A 21,594-nucleotide genomic window follows, 5' to 3' on the forward strand; every position below is an offset into this window, starting at 1 on the left:
TCTACACTTACCTTTGTTGTGTATGCCTTCAAGGTAAACCTGTCATGGGATGGATGTTCTTAGTAATGTTCTTCTGGGACTGACTTGTCCAAGGTCACCCAATGTTTGCATGACTAAGTAGGGATTTGAACCCTGGTCTCTAGGGACACAGGGTGCATCTACACTATAGAATTTGTGAAGTTTGACACCACTTTAACTATTATGACACAATGTTACGGAATCATGGCAGTTCAAGCTAGTTGAAGCACTGGCACTCTTTGGCAGAGAAGACTGAAGATCTTGAAAAGTGATGACTCCCAATGATTCCAGCAAAATGAGCCATGTCAGTTAAAGTGGTGCCAAACTGGTATTAATTTTGTAGTGCAGATGCACTCATAGTCCGATGCTCAAACCACAAAACCATGCTATCAGTCAGTATACATATTGGGTGCAGGGTGTCTGTTACAATTACCTCTTCATGTGTAGCTCTTACTTGTAAAGTGGAAAATATTTTGGTCACAATAAACTGTTACAAAGAATTGCCTTAAAGCTGACTTTTTTTTTTACCAACTATGCACTTCACTACTTTTAGTGTCCAGAAATTCTATCTCCAATTTCAGACTAATTCAGAGCCTCACTTTAGCAGTATTACTTTAGACAGCTGCACATTGTAAAGCTCAGTCCCCCCAGTCTCAGTACAGAATGGTGTTGTTTACTAAAATACGAAATGGAGGCGAAGGTAACTGTGCATGAAATTGTAGTAGCAGAAGAAATTGCCAACACTTTTCAGTTGCTGAAAATAGCAGCACTTAAGAGTGTCTGTTTCCCTACATCATCTGAAAGAAGCATGTGTCTTTAATTATAGGTAAATATGATTGTTAGGGGGAGCAGAATGTGCTTATATTTTGGTTTAGGATTATATAGAAGTTGACTAAAAATGCATTATGTTCCTAACTGTGTACTGAAACAATTTTAGCAAAGATTTTACATACTATTGGCAATAACACCACTTATTTACTAAATTACTGCTGATTTGTTTTATTTTATAAGTAAGCTTTAAGTAGAAAACACCATGTATTTCAGTCCATTCTAAATCAACACCACACACGGTAGGTTTTGTTTTTTAGTTGGGTTTTTTTGGGGAGGGGGAGGATTGACAACTGATTGTGTCTGGTACAAGTTCATTTTTCCAATGTCATTTTCATAGATGAGCAAGTGTGCTGTTACAAAAGAGATATTATTTTATCTGCTTTTTCCAGAAATTAAATTATTGCAGCTACCCTGTGTGGATACTTTTTGTGCATGCACAGACTGGAAGTAGAGAATTGAGTTGGATTCCAGCCAGTCTTTAATATAGTTTTAAAACTCTGCAACATCTGGATTTTCAGTTACCTTGTTCTTATGTTACTTAATGCATTTTGATACAGCTGTCTGTGGTGAAGCAATAGATCTTTCAGGAAATTTAGTTTAATGATATACTTAGTCACTTGCATTAGGAGTATGAAAATGGAAAGAGTCCTGACTTTTCACCCCCTACTGTTTGATATTTCTCTGCATACTATGAAAATTGCTTAGTCGGGGAAGTTTTACTGTTTTCTTTGGACTGTAGAAGCTTTTAAGCCATTTATTTTTAGTATTTGTAAGCTTATATCTGTGTGAATATTTTTTCCCCTCAGTCTTAGTTTCATAAATAGTTTTTATGTTGATAGAGCGTCTTTTATTTTAAGTATTTATGGGTTTTAGATATTTTCCTTTACTGCATTAGTCAGCAGTCAATTCCCTTTGGTATCCTCATTCAGCCTCCTGTCCAGCAAGATCTGTACTGCAGGGTACGCCTGAAGCTAAAGCGATTACAGCATTAGGAACTGTGACATTTCATAGTTCATTTAATTTTGTGAACCAAGGCTCTCTAGGTAATTGCAAAAAAAAAAAAAAAACCTTGAGGAAACTAACACACAATTAAAAAGAACCACTTCACACATAGACACATTTGAAGGAGCCTTCTCCTTCTTATCTGTTTTCACCGGAAACAAGGAAAAATGCAACCATAACATTTCCAAATCTTTGTACCTAGGTTAGAAGATGAAAAATTCTCTGCTTGCTTATACTGATTCTTCTATTTATTTATTTATTCATTTCAATATAAAACTCGCCTTATGTTTACACAGCCAGAAACAATATAGGTTGAATATCCTTTATCCAGAATTCTGAAATCCAAAATATTCCAGAATCCAAAGTTGTCCACATGAGTGGATGAGCTAGATATATGGATGCTTGTTTTCTTTCTTTCTTTCTTTCTTTCTTTCTTTCTTTCTTTCTTTCTTTCTTTCTGTACTTACAAATACAGGTATTGAAACAAAAACCACTTCTGGTCCCATGCATTTTGGATAATGGATACTCAACCTGTAATGGTGGTTTCATGTTTCAGAGGATGGGTCTGCCTGGGAGTATTCCTTGCCTAAGATAGTCCACAGGTGACATGAAAGCACACACATATGTGTTCCCACACACATATTCATTAGTCACACACTGAACTAAGCCTAGAATCTGGTTTGAAAATGATCTTCTTAAGGAAAATTATGATTGGTGCCTACCTCTGCATCCATAACTTTCCACTACAGCTAAGCAGGGACATGAAAAATGTGTAGCCAAAGAGGGGTGAGAGTCCAGGCTGTCCCTGACTTAACAAACATCCAACTTACAAATGACTCATAGTTAAGAACAGGGGTGAGACAACAGGAACTGAAAGAAATCTACCCCTAGGAAGGGAAGCCCACTCCTGAAAGTGTTACTATGGAGAAATTGTGGGTCCTTCTACACTGCCGTATAATCCAGAATATCAAGGCAAATAATCTGGATTTCATTCAGGTGTGTAGAAGGGGCCTGTGTCTCAACTGAAGCTTTATTACCAATCCTTGTTTCCACAACCAGACACAGTTTTCAAAATTCAATTATCACAGCGACAGAAAGTGAGGTGAAATCTTCTAAATAGGGCCAGAGACAGCAAAACAGACACCACAGGGAGTGTTAACCCTTCCTTGTGCTATCCAAAGTGTTTGTGTGTGGAGTTACACTTTTAAAATGTACCTGTTCTGGCTTATAAACAAATTCAACTTAAGAACAAACCTATGAAACCTGACTTGTTTGTAACTTGGGGATTGCCTGTAGTTCACACTGGCAAGGATTAAATCATCATCAGGTCAGAGCTTCCAGCCTGCCTCTTAGGCATATAACGTTTAAGAACAATCCTTTGTAATACTAGGAAGGAAAACATAGCAAGAAAATTTTAGTTCTTAAGATTGCTTGGTTAGCAGTTTCCTGGAGTGTTAGTTCGGGTTTAGGGAAGAATGAGGACAGGATGTGTAAGTGGGGGACTCTTTCACCAGAGTTGCGAACAGAAATGTGTAGCTCACATTTGGTTTTCTAACTTCTAATTAGTGAGAAGAGAGTTGCAGATAGAGGAGTTCCAGAGGATCGTGACTGATCACCATGTTGATCAGAAAAAAGGAAGCAGTGAGAAGGAGGAGTCTTTGTTTGGCCACAGGCACCTTGGGGTTGCTGGGGTCATTGGTTGCATCATTACAACAATAATCAATGCCTATACATTATTACCTATAGTTGAGCAAGGGGAAAGCTTGAGACAAAATATGAAATATGGTGTGCAGAATGCCCCTAAGCTGTCTGAATTGATCCCATTGCTTTAATAGCAAAGAGAAAGCAAGGGCATGCATAAAATGCTTGGTTGAAACAGTGCTTCCAACAGTTTCTCTTTGTCAGTGGTAGATCTCTGAAAAACATCTGCACTAGGTTTAAAGAACTAGTTGAATATTGGGTTACTAGCATTCTTCTTGGCCTTGCTTCAGAGCATTTTTCCTATTTCTCTTGCTTTGGCTTCATTGTGAATGAAATGCTTCATTTCTATCTATTCTGTAATACTTGTTGAAGTTGACAATACAACTTTGTTTTTTCCAGTTTGAAGTGAACATATGCACTTTATGTGAATTACTTATAGTTTCAATCATACACACACACACACACACACACACATATAGGGGGCAAGAGCTCATTTGAGCCAGTATGCATGATCTATGTATTGTATTGCCCTCATAAACGCATTTAACTATTCTTGGTCCTTATGGCACTGCTTCGTTTTGGGCAGTCACCAGCTTTTTGCCCTTGTTGTCAAAGTGCCTGTTCAATTGCTGTACCAGTGCTACTATATCCCTACAAGAAAACCATTTTATTACAATAGCTTCATAAATCACTTTTCCAGTTACTGTTCATTTGCAAAAACCCAATTTTGTGTAGCAAATAGATAAGAGAGGTAGAAATATTTGAACAGCACGGATCTTGGAGAATAATAATTTTATCTGGGTTGCTGTGCAGTCTCCAGTTCAGAGGAATTGATAATAGAATGCATTTAGTGCTTTGGGCTAATTTTACTTTGAGTGACCTGATTTCACTTCATTTTAAAGTCTGTTTCTTTCTGTTACACTAATTAAAATGCAGCTGTCAGCTTTAAGGATTCTGACTTTTATTTTTAGTGCTCTACAGCCTTCATGTCTCTGGGCTTCTGCCAGAGACTCTTATCAAAGTTGTAGTGATTGTTCATTGGGCCAGATTCTCATCTTACTCATGACAGAGTCAATAAATGTTTTCTCCCTCAGTTGGTATATATGTCTTGCAAATGAAACTGAAATTTCCTTGGCTTTGATATTATATTTGGCAGTCTAAGTATTAAAACTAAAGGATTTAATACTTGTGATAGAGGTGTTTTGTTTGTTTGTTTTTTTTAAATTAGGATAGATGTGAAAAAATAAGAGAAGCTGGTTTTCCTGCAGTAGATAGAAATTATAGACCTGAGATTTGAAAAACAGTGAAGAAATGTGAGGATATTTCTCTGCTTGTCCACACTTCTCTGCATGAGGACACACAGCATAGGGATACAATATCTTGTGACAAACCCAGATGCCAACTCTACCCACACATCTACTTGGGAATTTTATCACAGGATCAAATCACATCACCCATAGTATTAAGGGTACTTCCACTTGCGCTTCCTCTCATGTGATATAGCCCATTCTCTGTCAATAATGTCCCTGAGCACTTTGCATTAGGCAAGAGGACCAGTCTCTATGGCAGATAATAAATTGATATAAATCACACTTTTGGAATTGGAATACACAAGAAGTAGTTGCAGAACATTTCAGTTTTCTTGGGCATTTCATTTCTGACCTCAGAACAACTGTTCTTGAACAAAGCTCTACAAAGAAAGATTAAAAAGAGAAACATCGGAATTACAAATCCAGTCTATTGACAGTGAACTGAACAGAAATATGGTTTGCTGACACACTGCAGACACACTGCATATATTATAACAGTAGTTAACAACCAGCCTCATGGTGACCCTTTGGCCAGTTTAGCTCTTCTTTTTTCTGGTTCTTGGCCAGCATCAAACTATGTTCCATTACTCCCTCTACTATTCACATGGCTATCCACTCATTCATCTTAAGCAACAGCCTTCTTTTGTCCTTCAACAATCATAGTTAAAACTGAACCTATCCCCTCATCAACCTCCCCACAAGTTTTCAGTACTATGGCTATTCACGCACACACAGTTGGCCTATAAAGGTCTGATCTAGACACTTTAATTCATGCATATGAGGAAGTAGACCTCGTCTAAGAAAGCTTAGGCTACCAACTTGGTTCTCCCAGGTGGTCTCTAAGATGCTAAAAGATCACTTTGCATACAGGACTTTTTTTTCTAGCTCTTCTTTCAGTTGTTGATGTACTTGTTTCTCTCCCATCTGGACGATTTATCTTCACAACAGATTTGTTGGTAGATTAGATAATGGGTCAACTTCAGGGAACAATGGTTATTTTAACATGAGACTGCCCAGCCCTTATCTTATACTGTTCATACTATGTTGGTCAAAAACTGGAGTGATAGCTCTCTTGAAAATGCCTTGTTTTTCATTTTATGGCTTGAACAACAGATTGTCAAGATTTCAATCAGGAAAATGTAATGCAATGTGAAAAGAACATCTGGTTCTTGAATGGTTCACCAGAAATAGGACTCACATGGCTCTTCAGGTAACTTGGACAGTAGGTCCCATCAGCTGTAGTCAGCATAGCTAATGGTGAAGATTGCTAGAAGTCACAAACCTGCAATATCTAGAGGGTCCCATGATTCCCAACTCTGGTTTACAGCAAAAAAAGATGCAATATAGTCTTTACAAAATCATTCTAAATACAGGGTTAGTCAAAATGCATAGGCCAAACATACATACAATTGTATGTATGTTTGGCCTATGCATTTTGACTAACCCTGTATTTCTTAATAGACATTTCGCCATTGTCCCGTACTCACAGAATGCAATATGACTTTCCTGATATCTTCAGCTACCTTGCTAGAACTGGTCTGTTTGCCAAATCCATTAAGAGGCTGTAAATTTAGATATTCTCTTTTTTAAATTCAGCAGTGTACTGTTGCTTTTTGGATTCTAGTTTGCATGTCACTCTTTAATTGATGTGCAGCTATTATAATGTATGTCTACTATTTCATTTTACATTTATTTTGTGAATTAATTCAGCCACTGGTTGGAGGAAGCTGAGTTTCATCCAGTTGTTTTCTAAAGTCAAGCATGTGTTTTTTTTCTACTTTTGAGGGAGACGTGATGGTTTTCATGCTAAATATTCCTTGGCAAGAGAGCTAAAAGGATCATTTGTCAGCATTTCCTATTTTGCTGTTCAGATTGTGAATGCAAAATTTTGCTTAGCATGCAGATATTTAGACTTATTGCCTTCTCTTGTTTGCATTTAGTTTTGGCACATATCATATATAAATTTTAAGATGTCAGGAATCATTATGAAAAGCCATTGCGTTTCAGCTCACATGTTCTGCCAAGTGTTGAAACTGAATAAATACAGTTACCAAATATTTGGTGAAATTTCAACCATAATGAGATTATGTGGGGGTTGTTTGACACGATCATTCTGAAGAAGAGTTTTAGGAACAAATTTGTAGCCAGTTTTGCTGTCTTGCGGGGGAGAGGGGAACCAGATGGAGAATTCTAACACTAGTATTCGTAGTGTGGTAAAAGAGCACTGAAAACATTTAGAAGCATTCTGGATCAAATGTGACAGTTTGCTTGTAAATGCATATGGTGAAATGTAACCCAAGAAAGGTTAATTGTTGCTTGTACTCTGCAGAGTGCTTAGGAATGTCAAGGATATGCAGAAAGCTGAAATAATCATAAAGAACTTTAACTATGACATTCTTAATCACATGCAGGGGGGATTAACTTTAGCTTACTAAATTAATTCTAGCTTCAGTCTTGGAACTGAAAATAACTCAGAGGAGAATCTGGAGATAGTTTTATAAAAGCTTCCCTTATCTATTTCTTTTCCCATGGTGTGCAGGTCCTTGCCTACCTACATACATATAATGAATTATTATATGATGAATTATTTTTGCTTAATAACCAAGCATCTCCAGCACTGCAACTCCAGTCTTTTTAAGCATTTTAAGACAAGAGATGATCATAATGTAATCTTCAGGTGTAATCACTGAGATGAAATTTAATCATGACTGAGTTAAACCCACCAATTTAATTGGGCCTATTATAATGACTTTGGACAAAATCTAACAATTCTACTCCCTAATTGGGGCTGTTTTATCAATGGAACTTAATATGTCCTCAAAACCTGCTTCAGAATGATGGGACAATTTGATGGCTCCAGTCAGCTTGGAGGACTGCTGGGGGAGAGGGAACTTCATTCATATTAGTGAGCATATAAATGCATGATATTGATTTTTGGCCTTAATGCTATACATGTTTCTCCTTTTTCTTCTTTTCTGCCTATTTAGTATAGATCAGGGGTCCCTAAACTAAGGCCTGGGGCCGGATACGGCCCTCCAAAGTGATTTACCCAGCCCTCATTCAGGGTCAACCTGATTGTCAACAACAATCCTATCTCATCAGCCAAAAGCAGGTCCACACTTTCCATTGAAATACTAATAAGTTTGTATTTGTTAAAAACTGTTCTTCATTTTAATTATTGTATTGTTTTAAAGTGTTTTTTGCACTACAAATAAAATATGCGCAGTGTGCATAGGAATTCAGTCATTTTTTCCCCCAAATTATAATCCAGCTCTTCAACAGTTTGAGGGACTGTGACCTGGCCCTCTGTTTAAAAAGTTTGAGGACCCCTGGTATGGATTGAGTGCTGGTTTCCCATTAAATAGTTTAGAAACAAGATTCTAATATCCGTGGTTTTTATCATTAACTTTTCTTCACAATATATTATGTAAAATTACACAATAAAATATATAATTAAAATGCCCTTCTTCCACTGGAACTGCATTCATTCATTCATTCGGTTACTTATTTTATACCTTGCCTTTTCCTTGTTTCTCTAAATTGGAGATCAAGGCGGCTTATGAGATAGGAACTACAAAAACTACCCCTTTAAAAAGCTCTTAGCATGTAAAGCAATTAGGTTCTGAAAGCCTGGTGGAAGAGAGAATTTTTGGCTGTCCAAAAAAACACACAGCAAGGAATGAGCCTGCCTAGCCTCCCTGAAAATGAGTTCCAGGACCTTGAGAAGACCCTCTATCCCATTCCCACAAAATGCACATGTAAAGATGATGGGACTTAAAAACACAGCTCTGCTAAAAAAAAAAATTGACCTTAGGCAGACTCATTTTTTAAAAGCTCAGTCCTTGGTTTATAGATTACAAGCAATGGTTGTCTGATTAAGCCTTAGTTTGCGTGTCCTCACTACTGCTGGTTTAGATCCGGTTTAGAAGCAAAACAGTTTCCTTGAATTAAGATGGAATGGTGAGTTGGGTATCACCAGCTTGTTGATGCCACAAAACCTCAAAACTGTAGGCATTATCTCCCAGCACCACTTATATATGTTGAATAGTATAGGAATTATTGAAGGAAGATTTATCATTCATAGTAGAATCTTCTGAGACATTTTTTGACTTGGAGAATTTCAGTTTTTTTAAGCTGGATGTTTTGGCCTAAATTGTCCTGGGGAGCAGTGGCCTCCCATAATGGATAGGAACTTTTTCGATAAAATAAAAAATACAGATATATAGCTACCAGTTAGAAATGGGTTGCATTATTACAGCCTGTCTGTTGACTTAGGGCAGCCACATGAATCACATGCCTTATGCTTATTCACAGTAGGAAATCAAAAATGTATATTTACTGCAATCTCTGAACAAGAGATTCTGATATAGAGACCATCTATTCTATTCTCACAGTCCCAATGCCGTCACAAGTGGGACAAGGGAAAGGGCCTTCTTGGTGGTGACCTCCCAGCTCTGGAATGCCCTCCCCAAAGAGATTAGACTGGCCCCCACATAATGTTCTTCAGGAAGGAATTAAAAACTTGGCTAGGGAAGCAGGCTTTTGAAAATGGCTAACTGCCATTTGAGTGATGGAGGTACTAAATGAGAGAAAACGCTAACTGGTTTTTACCAATAAGAGTTAGTTTTGTGATTATTATTTTTAGTATATTACATGCCTTCATGATTACATAGTTTTATATTTATTAATGATGTCTCTATGTATTATGATTTCTCCTTTGGATTTGCTGTTTTGATTTTAACTGTTTTGATCTGGTTATGTGAACATTATTATTTATACTGTATCTTCTTTGTTGTATGCTGCCCTGAGTCTCCCTTGGCAGAGGGGGGGATATAAATAAAGCATTATTATTATTATTATTATTATTATTATTATTATTATTCTATGTTCAGGCATGCAATATGGTTGGATATAGAACATGGAGGGAGAAATACCCCTTCATCCTTATATTGAAACACCATGCTTATTTTATACTCACAAAGAGTAGTTCCCAGTAATGCAGAACTGAATCAACTACAGTCAGATTTTATCAAATTACTGGCACAGTATGGCTCAAGTATTGCAAATTAGGTTCTACCTGTTTGCACGGAGAAATTTAAGCACATATTTGTTTTCCTCTCCCATTTTACCTTTGATTAGATTTTGCCACATACTTCCAAATGTTAAAAGTCAGGGTTCATGAAGTGTTCATATTGGGGTTGGTTGGAACTACATGGATGCAATAAAATAACTATCCAGCCATGTGCTTACCAAAATGTGATGTTAAAGAGTTACAGTAATCCTAGTCTGGTTTTTCATTGTATTTTTTTCTGGAAAGAATAATTGACTAACATAGAGCACATAAAGCTACTTCTTCATTCCTATCAGTTAGTCATACAGTGCATGGAGTTATTGATTCCATTAAATGTAGCAACAATATCAAATATAAGATCGAAAAATCCATTCTGATGTATATTTTAAAATGGTAGGTGTCTGGATTTGACTAGATTTTAACCTAGCAGTTCATCAGTTAACTTTTTCTCCTCTGAAGTAGCACAGGGCACTGTGACATCACTCCTATTTCTCCTTTGAACCATTTGATGGGAGTTTCTTACAGTTCAAGAGCAAATGATCCCCAAAACTACATACAAAAACTAGGTTTTTTGAAGCTATTCTGAGTGTCTTTTTCCCCCCCACTGAAAAATGTGTTGTTCCTGCGGGGAGCCTCAAAAGGTCAGAAAGAGTTGAAAAAGCTACACTGTTATTCCCATTTTTGTTTTGACAGTTCAAATAACTGTTCGGATAAACCAAGTAATTACAGTGGAATTGTTTTTCTATTGCTAAACATAGTTTACATTTACATTCACAGTTTGTAATGAGCCTCAATCTAGAACAAATTGCTCATATTTACATCTGACTTTAAGTCTGATTCAACTAAAAATACAATATACCAATTAATTTTTGTGTGGATTCAAAGGGCTACACTACTTTTCTTAATTTAACCCATTATATTTGTCTAGATGTAACTAATTTATCTCCATGAAATTGCTTGTTTAGCTTTTTCATGTCTTACCATTGGATTTGTTTGGTAGTTAGGCTCAACAAGGACAAAACAGTGCTTGATCGAGCATACTAAAGACCTCTTGTATAAATAGCAATTGTTTTGATGATTTTTTTTTTCTTATAGCAAGAGTGAGGAAGGAAAGTTTTCCCTTCTGGGGCCCCATTTTGTAACTAACAGAACCCCCCAGGGGCCCATCTGAATGAAGCCCCAACTCTCCATCCAAAAAAATTGAAAATTTGATTCAATTTTTTAAAAGTTGGAAAAGTAACAACCTGGGAGCAGCATTCAACTTTCAGCTCTCATCATGGAGGATGGCACCGCACTTGCTCCATGAATTCTGACCACTTGTTTACAGTAACCAAAGTTTATAGGTTTGGAGTCAAACTTAGTCATGGGATTTAAATTACTGTTGATTATCTCTAGTTTGACAAACAAGTTGTACATTAGATATGTTAGATATGTTTGCCCTTAAACATTTATATATCTTCTCTTGCAGCTCTATCCAGGGGCAATTCTTGAAGTGTGCGGATGAAAATTGGGGAGGTTCCCTCAAGTTCAGGGTGAGTGTAATTGTAACAGATGCAGTCTTTTGTTTCCTGTATCAAAATGTGTCACAAAAATGTAAACCCTTTTATATCTAAATTGTTTGTATAGCTCTCAAAGTAAAGTCCCATCCTTCTGTGGGTATATATAGCTTCGGAATTGCTGGTTTTGCAAATCCCAGCTGATAGAAAAGGGAAATGGAAAGCATGTATTGACAGAGGAACGGTTGCAAATAGAGAGAAGGGAAAATACTGTTAACAAAAGCCATTAAAACGGCAGCATTTTTCTCTTATTTGTTTGTAAAGATTAAACTTTAGTATGGTGAAATGCCTCTCTCTCCTTTCAAATCCCAGTACACAAAGTTCACAATGAGTGCACAAAGCTATTACTCCTCAACCTTCATTTAAAATTAAATAGGCCTAGAAACACGAAACAGTTTGTAAACTGCACAGCTGTTCAACATTTCAAAAAGTTTTCTCAGGAGCGCTGCAATATTAACATTTCCTTGGAATATAACATTAGATGAACTGAAAGCATCTTAAAAACTAGTAACCGGGGAGGAAGGAGGGTACAGAAATGGGTTTAGCAAGTGAAGTGAGAATTGTGTTGCTATTTTAACCCAAAAAAGCAGAATACAGTAGGTTTTCAGCTTTATTTTCTGTGACAAAGTCATTACTGTGATTGTCAGCCAATAAATTGTGTAATCCTTATATCCTCTGCAAAATGTCAGATTTACTTTATAATATAGTTTTCCACCCACTCTGTTTCTGGATTCCCTTCTTGGAATTATAACTTCAAAAAGATGGAAAATTATTGTTTTCTTTAAGCAAAGCCATTAATTGTTTGCTTTTTGTGTCTGGCAGATATCTTGCTTCCTAATGGTGATGGGGTTGGCAAATCTTGGATATGAATCTGTAGCTAAGGAGAGATGCAGAGGAAAGATTGAGGGGGAAATTCCACATAGTCACCAGAATTTTCCCTTAATCATGAACTTCCATTATATATGTGAGCACAATATATATAGTTCTGCTTTGAAAGAAAGATTGAGTTGCTAGCCTGGTAGCTATGTGAGGTTTCTTTTGTTTCTTTGTTTTTATTTGAATGTATATTAATAGTTGGATATAAATGACTTGCCATCATCCAATTTCAGCCATTCCAGTGCATGGATCTCTACCTTGACACTGTCCCTAACTATTCCAAGGCTGTATTAAAAAGAGCTCCATAGTGCTGAGCTATTCCGCTGATAATACTTTATATTAGCTGTCTTAGGAGCCATATGATGGGGGGGGGGGGGGGGGGGGGAACCAAGCATTTGACTGAGAAATGGACAGTGGCTTCTGAGGTTGACATAAGGAGATTGAGAAAAATGGCAGAGGAAGTAATCCATGCACGAGCAATTATATGTATGTAAGCAAAGAATAAAGATGAGGATGCATTATTGTGTAAACATCATGTGTTATATTTTCAGAAATGGTTTTTTGCTTAACATACACTTATCCCGTTTAACATCTTCTTGATCCGGATTAGCCTCCAGCAATTTCCTAGTGAAAACTATTACATTGGCACTAAAGGCTATATTTGTTTCTGCATGTCGCTTCAATGGTTTTTATAGAATATAAGGCTCAATGAAGGTCATCTGCCGCTTTGGAAGATGGGAGTATTCTTAGGTTATATTGAACTGTGTGGCCTTTTATTGTCAAAACTTTCACTGCCAACATTTCAGTTCATTCTTGCATGATAGGGCCCACTATAATTTTTGTCCCTTAATGAGTATTATAAAGTTGTAGCATCCACTGGCGGTGTTGTATGAGCTTGTAATAACAGTGATAATTGTTCATTCTGTGCTGCCTGTGAGTATAATCTTTATAACAGAGGCCACTGAACTATATTTGGTTATTATAGTTAGCTTTTCAATAAAATCTGACCAAATGAAAGTTATTGATTTATGAAAACTTAAAGAAAGCAATACAGATTAATGGAATCACTGCAGAAATAGTGATCACAGATAAGTAGTCTTAAAAGTCCCATCCATAACACTGTTCTCTTTTATTTGCCTCATAGCTTCACTTTTCTGTCTGTAATAAATATATCTTAACTAAAACTTGCCAGTTAAATAAATGCCCTATTAATTGATTTGTAATTTTTGTATAATCTCATTTTATACTGTCTTTAATTTTGAGAATGTATTATATTCCCCTACACAATATTAAGTTATTAACAGGTAAAAGGCATTTGCGCTAATAAAATTATAGGAGTGAAGGTAATTTATTTGATGATCTCATCATAATATGATTAAATAATCTCCTATGACCTATCAGAAATATTTCCACATTCAATATTTGCAGCTTGACCTTGGAAGTACAATTTGCACACCAAATTGGTTCATTCTGCTTGAATGTACAGTATGTGGTTGGCAGGAGGACCAGGCAGTTATAATTTGCCCCTAACCTCAATAGGAATTATTGGCCATGTTGCCAAAATGAGCTTGAACTAGGAATAGGCAACTGTAGTCTTTAGAATTTTTTTTTTTTTTGGACTTCAGTTCCTGCCAGCTGTCCCAGTTGGTCATACTTGTAGGCCAAAGCAATTCCTCACCATAAAAACACTGTAAAAAAAGTCCCCATGTTTTTAATCTATTGCTGTATGGTATGCGTTTCTTGCTCATTTTGAATGTATGAATAAAACCTATGACTGTATTCTTACTCTCTCAAGAGCCTAATGAATAAACTCTTATTCATAGCGGAAATTGTACTTTTATCCCACATTACAGTTTTTTCCTTTTCTTAAAATCTTTTGAAACTTGCTCATCCTCAGATAACTTCCCATATTAACAGTGTCTTGACAGAAAATGAAACAGAAGCAGGCTGTCTCCTCATTTCCCCCCTTAATCCAGACAGTGTCTCTATTCATCTTCACTAGATTTAGAATACTGGCAGTGCTACAATATGTCTTATAGTTTAAGTTTACAGAAACATAGAAATACTGGTGTGAGACCTTTCTTTTCCTATCCTCCTGCCTGGTTTTGTCCTTAGGCATAGTTAGATCGGCCCTTTCTTGTGTCATTGCAGCAGCAAGGCCAGAATGTGCTTACAGCCAAGTGTCTTTTAGTTGAGCTCAGCACAATAGTTGCATGCACTGCCAAGTCCTCAGTTCATTGGTCAGCCAAACAATTTGCAACTCACCTGGACAACGTAACAGTGGTCCCCAGGCAAGCAACTTAGTGATATATAGCTCTGCCAGTACATGTTTCCTGATGTTACCTGTCTGCTTTCACTGTTTCTGGTCCAAGGCTGGCAGCCATGACAGTGATGTATTCTCTCATGAGACAACAGTGCATACCCTGTGGCTGCTTCATGTGGGCATTTGTCGCCGAGAAGAAAAATAAAGAAAGTAGTCAGTAATGATATGAGATCGAAAGAGGTGATGACAGCCATGTCTTTAAAACCACCTAGGTGATGTTGGGCTCAGTTTTACTCTGCTCAGTTTTGTATAAAACCTGAAGCTTTGGTCCTAACAAGAATCCAATGGTATTTATTTTCCTATTTGCTCGAAATAGTAATTGTGTCTGCTTCTTTTATGAGGAGTCTTCATCTACAACATGGAGGAATCACACGCAGAGAATAAAATGTCAGCAAGGCATCTGGCATTTGCTCAGATCACACAATCATTTAAGCTTATACCATTTGTTGCTGGGCTGTCTGTATAAGTTTATTGATACATCTGGAGTGCCACAACATATTTATTTTCAGGGGCTTATATATATATATTTAGAATAAATTTATTTATTTTTTATTATAGCTTTTGTCAGGAGTGACAAGCCCAAACTTTTCAGGGGACTGCAGATCAAGGTGTGTACTGATTTTGTTTGATTTCTTGGTGTTTTCTCATTCAAACCTTTCAGATATGTTCTTGTTTAAAAGATAACAGTATAAAAGATGGGTCAGGTAGTCAGAAAATAATACTGGAATGTACCTGATTCACCTGTAAATTATTGATTGAGCTTATTATAAGTAGGGCAACAATGATAAATTCGTACATGTATTTTCAATTCATTCTGTCTATTAAAATCATACCTTTGGTGGTTATGAATTCATATGAACTCAATTTTTGCATGGAATAATAAGTCCAAAATTATGATTTAGTTGTTGGGGAGACAGGGCTCTTCAGACTCTCTAAGCTACAGACGACTACACACTAATTTGCCAAGATCATTGGCTACTTTCTTGGGTATAGATAGCTAGCAATATAAAGGTTACTTCCCCTGGAATCTCAGTGAATTGCCAATCTCTGAAACAGAACAAAAAATCGATCAGCCCAGAGTTCAGTATAAAATGAAACACCCACCCTTTTAGGTGTATTAGTGTTTATTCCCTAACATCTCCCTCACACAGAAGAACAGAGCTCCATTAGCTGGCATTGCCACTGGTTTGTTGAAATTTAGGAGGAATCAGAATGGAATTCCTTTCAATTGTCTCTTTAACATAATCATAAGAGTTGAATGGGGCCTCAGTGCAAGATCCTCAACTAAAGCCTCCCCAGCAGAGAAGTAGATCCCACAACCTCTCTGTGGTGTTGGATCTATTTCCAACCCATTCTTACTTTAGAGTTAAATACGCAACTATGTGTAAGCATGTCAGAGTTATCTGCAGTAGAATCTCGTTTATCCAACCTTCGCTCATCCAACATTCTGTATTATCCAACGCAGTCTGCCTCCCGCCCAGCTCCTCAGCTGTTTCAATACATTGCAGTTTTGGTACTGAATTCGTAAATACTGTAATCACTACATGTTGCCATGTATTGAACTGCTTTTTCTGTCAGTTTGTTGTAAAACACGATGTTTTGGTGCTTAATTTGTAAAATCATAACATAATTTGACGCTTTAATAGGCTTTCCCTTAATCCCTCCTTATTAGCCAACATTTTCGCTTATCCAACGTTCTGCCAACCCATTTATGTTGGATAAGTGAGACTCTACTGTGCTTCAAGATAAGGAATAAACGGCAGGAAATGGTTTCTTCTTGTCATATGATATAGCACACTTCCTTGGAGCATAGCAACCTTTTTCAATATGACTATTGATATTTCCTGCTCAAAGTACAATCCTTATTTTTTATGTAATGGCAATATTCCAAGTCACTCTAGATCAGTGGTTCTCAACCTGTGGGTTCCCAGGTGTTTTGGCCTACAACTCCCAGAAATCACAGCCAGTTTACCAGCTGTTAGGATTTCTGGGAGTTGAAGGCCAAAAACATCTGGGAACCCACAGGTTGAGAACCACTGATCTAGATTGTGTTCTCTGCAGTCAAGTCTAGACTTCCACCCTGTAGGGCAGCTAATACAGCTTTGAACACATTCAAAGAAATACTGCATTGCTTTATTGCAGTATATTCTTAATTCCATGCGACAGGAATTAATTCGTCTTGGAAGTGATATATGAACAACTATGTTATACTACATTAGTTTTAGAGGAGGGAGGGGAAAGAAAGTAGGGATGTTTGTTGACGGTTAGGCAATAACTTGAAGTTTATCTTTCTGTCTAGTATGTACGTGGCTCTGACCCTGTACTGAAGCTATTGGATGACACTGGGAACATTGCTGAAGAGCTGAGCATCCTTAAGTGGAATACAGACAGCGTGGAAGAATTCCTAAGTGAAAAGCTGGAACGACTCTAAGATCTCTCTCTCTCTCTCTCTCTCCCTCTCTCTCTCTTTTGTATTAAATTCTTTATTTTTCACATCATTTTTCATCATGGTAATCTTCTCCGACAAAGTGTGATAAACCCCGGAAATCATTCCAGCTTCTGCATTAATTTTAAAGCTATCCACTATTGTGTGATACTCCACATCTTTTAATTAGAAGCAGAAGCTTCATGTATACCACATTTGACAAATTGGCAGGCTGAACAAATGGCCTGTCGGAGTACATCTCAGCTCATCTTAGTAGATGGAGATCATTAATGAAGCGCTGTGAGACAAATGTAATGCAAATACTGAAATTTGTTATAATCTGGCCTCTTTTTTGTTTTAATCAGACCTTTTTGTCAGCTCCCAATAATTGAGAAGATTACTGTGCTCTTTTTTATATACTGTTGCTCTTTGTACAGTGATGGGAAGTTGGAACCAAATAAGATGTACTCTGCTTCCCAAAGAGCTGTCTCCTAGCATTCTCTGCATTTTGTATTTCCCAGCAGTCCTTTTTATAGAATCGTTATGTACGAATTCATAATGAATGCTTGCTCTAAAAAAAATCTTGCTCATTTGGAAGAACTCATGATCTGGATTGACTGGAGGATGCCAGCAAAATACTCTTTAATGATGACTACATGTAAAGCCTTTAACAAAAGGCATGTGTAGGTCTGATGTCAGATGTACTTTTGTTAAATCCTTTTGCTTTGATTCAGCAGACATGAGTTCAGTGGAGGAGAAAATATTAGCAAGCACAATAAACCTACTTCTCAGAATCTGTAGCCAGTGTCTCATTCAGTCAATACATCACAGCAAAATATTTGAAGGAAAACTGTTTTACAAACTAGATTTGGACAAAGTGTGCTCTGGTGATGTATACCAGTTTATCCAATTGGTTTATTTGGCAGAAGAAGGGCATCTATCAACATAGACATATCTCTTAATATCCAATTTTGTGTGATCCCATTTTCATAAATAAACATAATAGATGTAACAGCAAAAATGCAGATAAACCATAACAATAGACTATTCAACAGGTCATTGCCTCACATAAGAAAATACACACTCTCTAAAGCAGGATGTCTTAAAGTTTTCCACTTGTGACTGCTTTTTACCTGAGAAATGTTTACATGACCCCAGGTATATAGGGTTATAGCACAGGTACTGAAAATAAATCAGGATTTGCAAAGCCTGCTAAAAATGCTGGTTTTCCTTTTAGGTTAGAATTATAGAATAATAGAGTTGGAAGAGGCTACAAGGGCCATCTAGTACAATCCCTGCCATGCAGGAAAAGCACAATCAAAGCCCCCTCGACAGATGGCATCCCCGGCACAATGATTTACAGCTGGAGCATTTTCTACAGAGTCCAGTGCCAGCTGCACCTTGTTAACAGATTCATGTAAATGTGTGGTCAGAAACCTTTTACTGTTTCCCAAGTTGTTCCAAGTGACCCCAACACTGAGCTAAGGGGACCCCATTTGGGGTCGGGACCCATCATAATTTAAGAGGCAGTGCTTTAAAGAACCATGTAAGGTTTTTTTCTCCTCAGGAAGAGTACGTGACACAAAGCTTCATAATGACTTTGATGAAATACATCTCATCATATAGTAGAGATACAGAATAAATATCCCTTTTCCAAAAATCTTGGAACCAAAAACATTTCAATTTTTGCGTTTTCCTGGATTTTGGAATAGCTGTATTTATATATATTGTATTTTCTAGCGTATAAGACTACTTTTTAACCAAGGCACATATTCTCAAAAGTCGGGGGTCATCTTATATGGTGGTGCTGAAACTTACGAGCTGTACTGGAGAATCTGCGGTCACCGCATATGGTGGGAGGAGCTCAAAAACAGCTGTGGCTGCATCCCTGCCATGTGCAGTGACCGTATGAAAGCAGCAAGGGCAGTGCTGTACAAGTACAGTAGAAGAAAATCCACTCACCAGGATTCATGGAAAGAAGTGACTTAATATGGTCCTGATGATTAGGTGAGGGAGCACCTCACTGGGAATGTGTAAGTGAAGGGTGAAGCAATCTACAGGCATCCAGCCCGCCCAGGATATGGAAAAAAGAGATAGTGTCGCTGTGGCCAGAAAAGCATGCCTCTCACCCATCTAGCCTACCCTTGTATCCTATTACCATACCTCCTTCTCTGCCTCTCAGATCTCGCTCCTGAGGACTGCAGTGAAGCAGCGCATACCATATTGAAATCAAATCTGATGTTTTTAAATTTTTATTTGATGTGCATTGGAAGAGGAGTAGTCTTATACGGCAAGTATATCCCAAACTATATTTTAACTGGAAAATTTGGGGGTTGTCTTATATGCCCAGTTGTCTTATACGCCGGAAAATATATTTTTCTTTTTTTAAAAAAAGCGTCAAGGTTCTTGAACTGCTAGTTTTCCCTAACCACACCTGCTCATACAACTTCCTCAGATACGACTCTGCTCTGCATGCCTGAGGGTGTGGGAAGAATGAAAATGAAAATGTGAGATATACATATGAAGAGAAGCCTCTTTTCTGCCTAACTCGCTACCAGATTATAGCCAACACTACCGACTGTCCCAGCTCTCTCTCTTGTTCTTGTGCCTTTGGCAGGTCTTTCTGGGGGTGTTATGTCTCTTGCTGGTGAAGAAAAGGAGGAGGAGTGAAGGAGAAGGAGTTCTACTAGGAAAGCAATGAAAGAAGCAAAACTTGATGGGGCACCATCTTTGTAGCTGTGAGCTGAATGGAAAGGGCCTCCTGCCACCACCCACAATGCTGATGGGGATGGAGGGAGGGGAAGGGACAGCAACAAAGAAGTGAGGCACTCGCTCTCTTCATCCATTCTAGTGCAGAGGCAGGTAGAAGAAGAGAAAGGAAGGCTGGTTAGCTGGTGGCAAAAGTTTCACATTTTAGACTCTTTCAGATTTCCTGATAAGTGATATTCAACCTGTACTGCTTTATTAGAACAGCTTCTGTTTTGTGTCTCTTGATAGTCTTCATGTTGCCAAGGTCAGGGTGGAAGGCTAAACTGCTACACACATACACTCCTACAAGAGCACTGTAGAGACTCTGGATTATTCTCAACATGTTTTAGAGGCTTTGGGGGTCATTTAAGGACTTTTGATGCCTAAGAGAGACCCATTTTTAACAACAGAAAATGAGCCAAAGTCACTTCCAGTTTCAAAAAAGGATTCTGTTGGGCATAGATAGGCCTGAGGGATTCCAAATGTAGAAATTCCCTCAATTTCAGGGTATTTCAAGCAAAGTATATTTTATGTGCAATTTATTTTTACCCTGAAAGGCCACAGGAACAGCCCGCTGACCAGTTTGCCCACTCAAGGGCTAAATAAAATTAAAATGCAAACTCCTAGACTTAGGAACACCCTGCTTTTAATATCAAATAAAGTGTTCTGTCAGCTTGGCAATTGCCCAGGAGGTACAATTCTGCTTGTGAATTATTTATGCATCATTGATATGGTCCAGACTTTCTGCATACCCAAATTAAGTCACACTGTTAATTGGAAGTTTAGCACTCTCCATTTACACTACTGGAGAATTAAAGATTACTTTAAAAGTCATCATTGCCCTTTCTTTTCCATGAGAATAATGCATAATTAAGAATTGCTTTTCTGGAAAGGCATGGCGCCTGATTGCTGATCACTGCCATCCATCTGATGACTGTCCTATATAATCAAAATGTTCATGATCACTTGTGTTGGTTCAGCATTTCACTGTTGTGTAGTCATTTTTAGAAAGGGTAGTTTTTTTCTGGGTCGTGCATTAATCTCCTTTGCTCTTTTTAATGACAATTCCCATATATTACAATTTCTCAAAAACTGATTAAGTATAAGTTTGCTTTAATTTTTCAAAAAACGTTTCTTTTTCCAATTCCAATTACAGCAATTGCTCATGCATATCTTCAATTACTAGGTGCTTTGACTACAGTGCACACACCATTCAGTGCTCACAGTTAAACACTTTTAACAGTATGATATCTAGGTATTAGCACCTGATGTTCAAGCAAAGATGTGCGCTTCTTCAAAAGCTAGCAACAATAATCTGCAATTCTTTAATATATTTTATGGATTACTTTCCCCTAAAGCAATCAACCCAAGAAGCTTTGGACTGGTTCCAGATGTCGATGTATTTGGATATAAAATCACACAGGCTGTTTAGTTCATATTAAGTTATTTTTCACTTACACCCCACTTTTCCTGTTTATTCAAAGTGGCTTCAAGATACCTTTGGTATTTTGTGGCATTTGGAAGAAACTATTCTGAGAAATCTAACTCGGCATATAGAGTTCAAATCAATAATTAAACTACTAAAGGCCTCATGGAAGAGATGAGGTTTATTTTTCTCAGATTCTTGAGAAGTATAAAATAGGGAATTTCAGCAAAAAGGCAACAATATTTTAAGCAAAAAGAAGAAAGAAACACTACCTTTGTCTACCAGGCACCTCTGAATCATTAAGTAG

At 37.4% G+C, this 21,594-nt stretch overlaps 1 protein-coding gene across 1 annotated transcript in view; it reads left to right on the forward strand.

Annotated features, from left to right (window-relative positions):
* SELENOF (selenoprotein F) overlaps window positions 1–17,907 on the forward strand; it is a 33,097-nt gene extending 15,190 nt beyond the window's left edge. The window contains exons 3-5 of the mRNA XM_060773885.2: window positions 11,402–11,465; window positions 15,247–15,296; window positions 16,988–17,907. Of these exons, the coding sequence (XP_060629868.1) occupies window positions 11,402–11,465; window positions 15,247–15,296; window positions 16,988–17,119 (246 nt within the window). The 3' untranslated portion in view covers window positions 17,120–17,907. The remainder of the gene's footprint in view (window positions 1–11,401; window positions 11,466–15,246; window positions 15,297–16,987) is intronic.
* The last annotated feature ends 3,687 nt before the right edge of the window (window positions 17,908–21,594 follow it).

This window comes from Anolis sagrei, chromosome 4, assembly GCF_037176765.1.
Source record: "Anolis sagrei isolate rAnoSag1 chromosome 4, rAnoSag1.mat, whole genome shotgun sequence".
NCBI lineage: Eukaryota > Metazoa > Chordata > Lepidosauria > Squamata > Dactyloidae > Anolis > Anolis sagrei.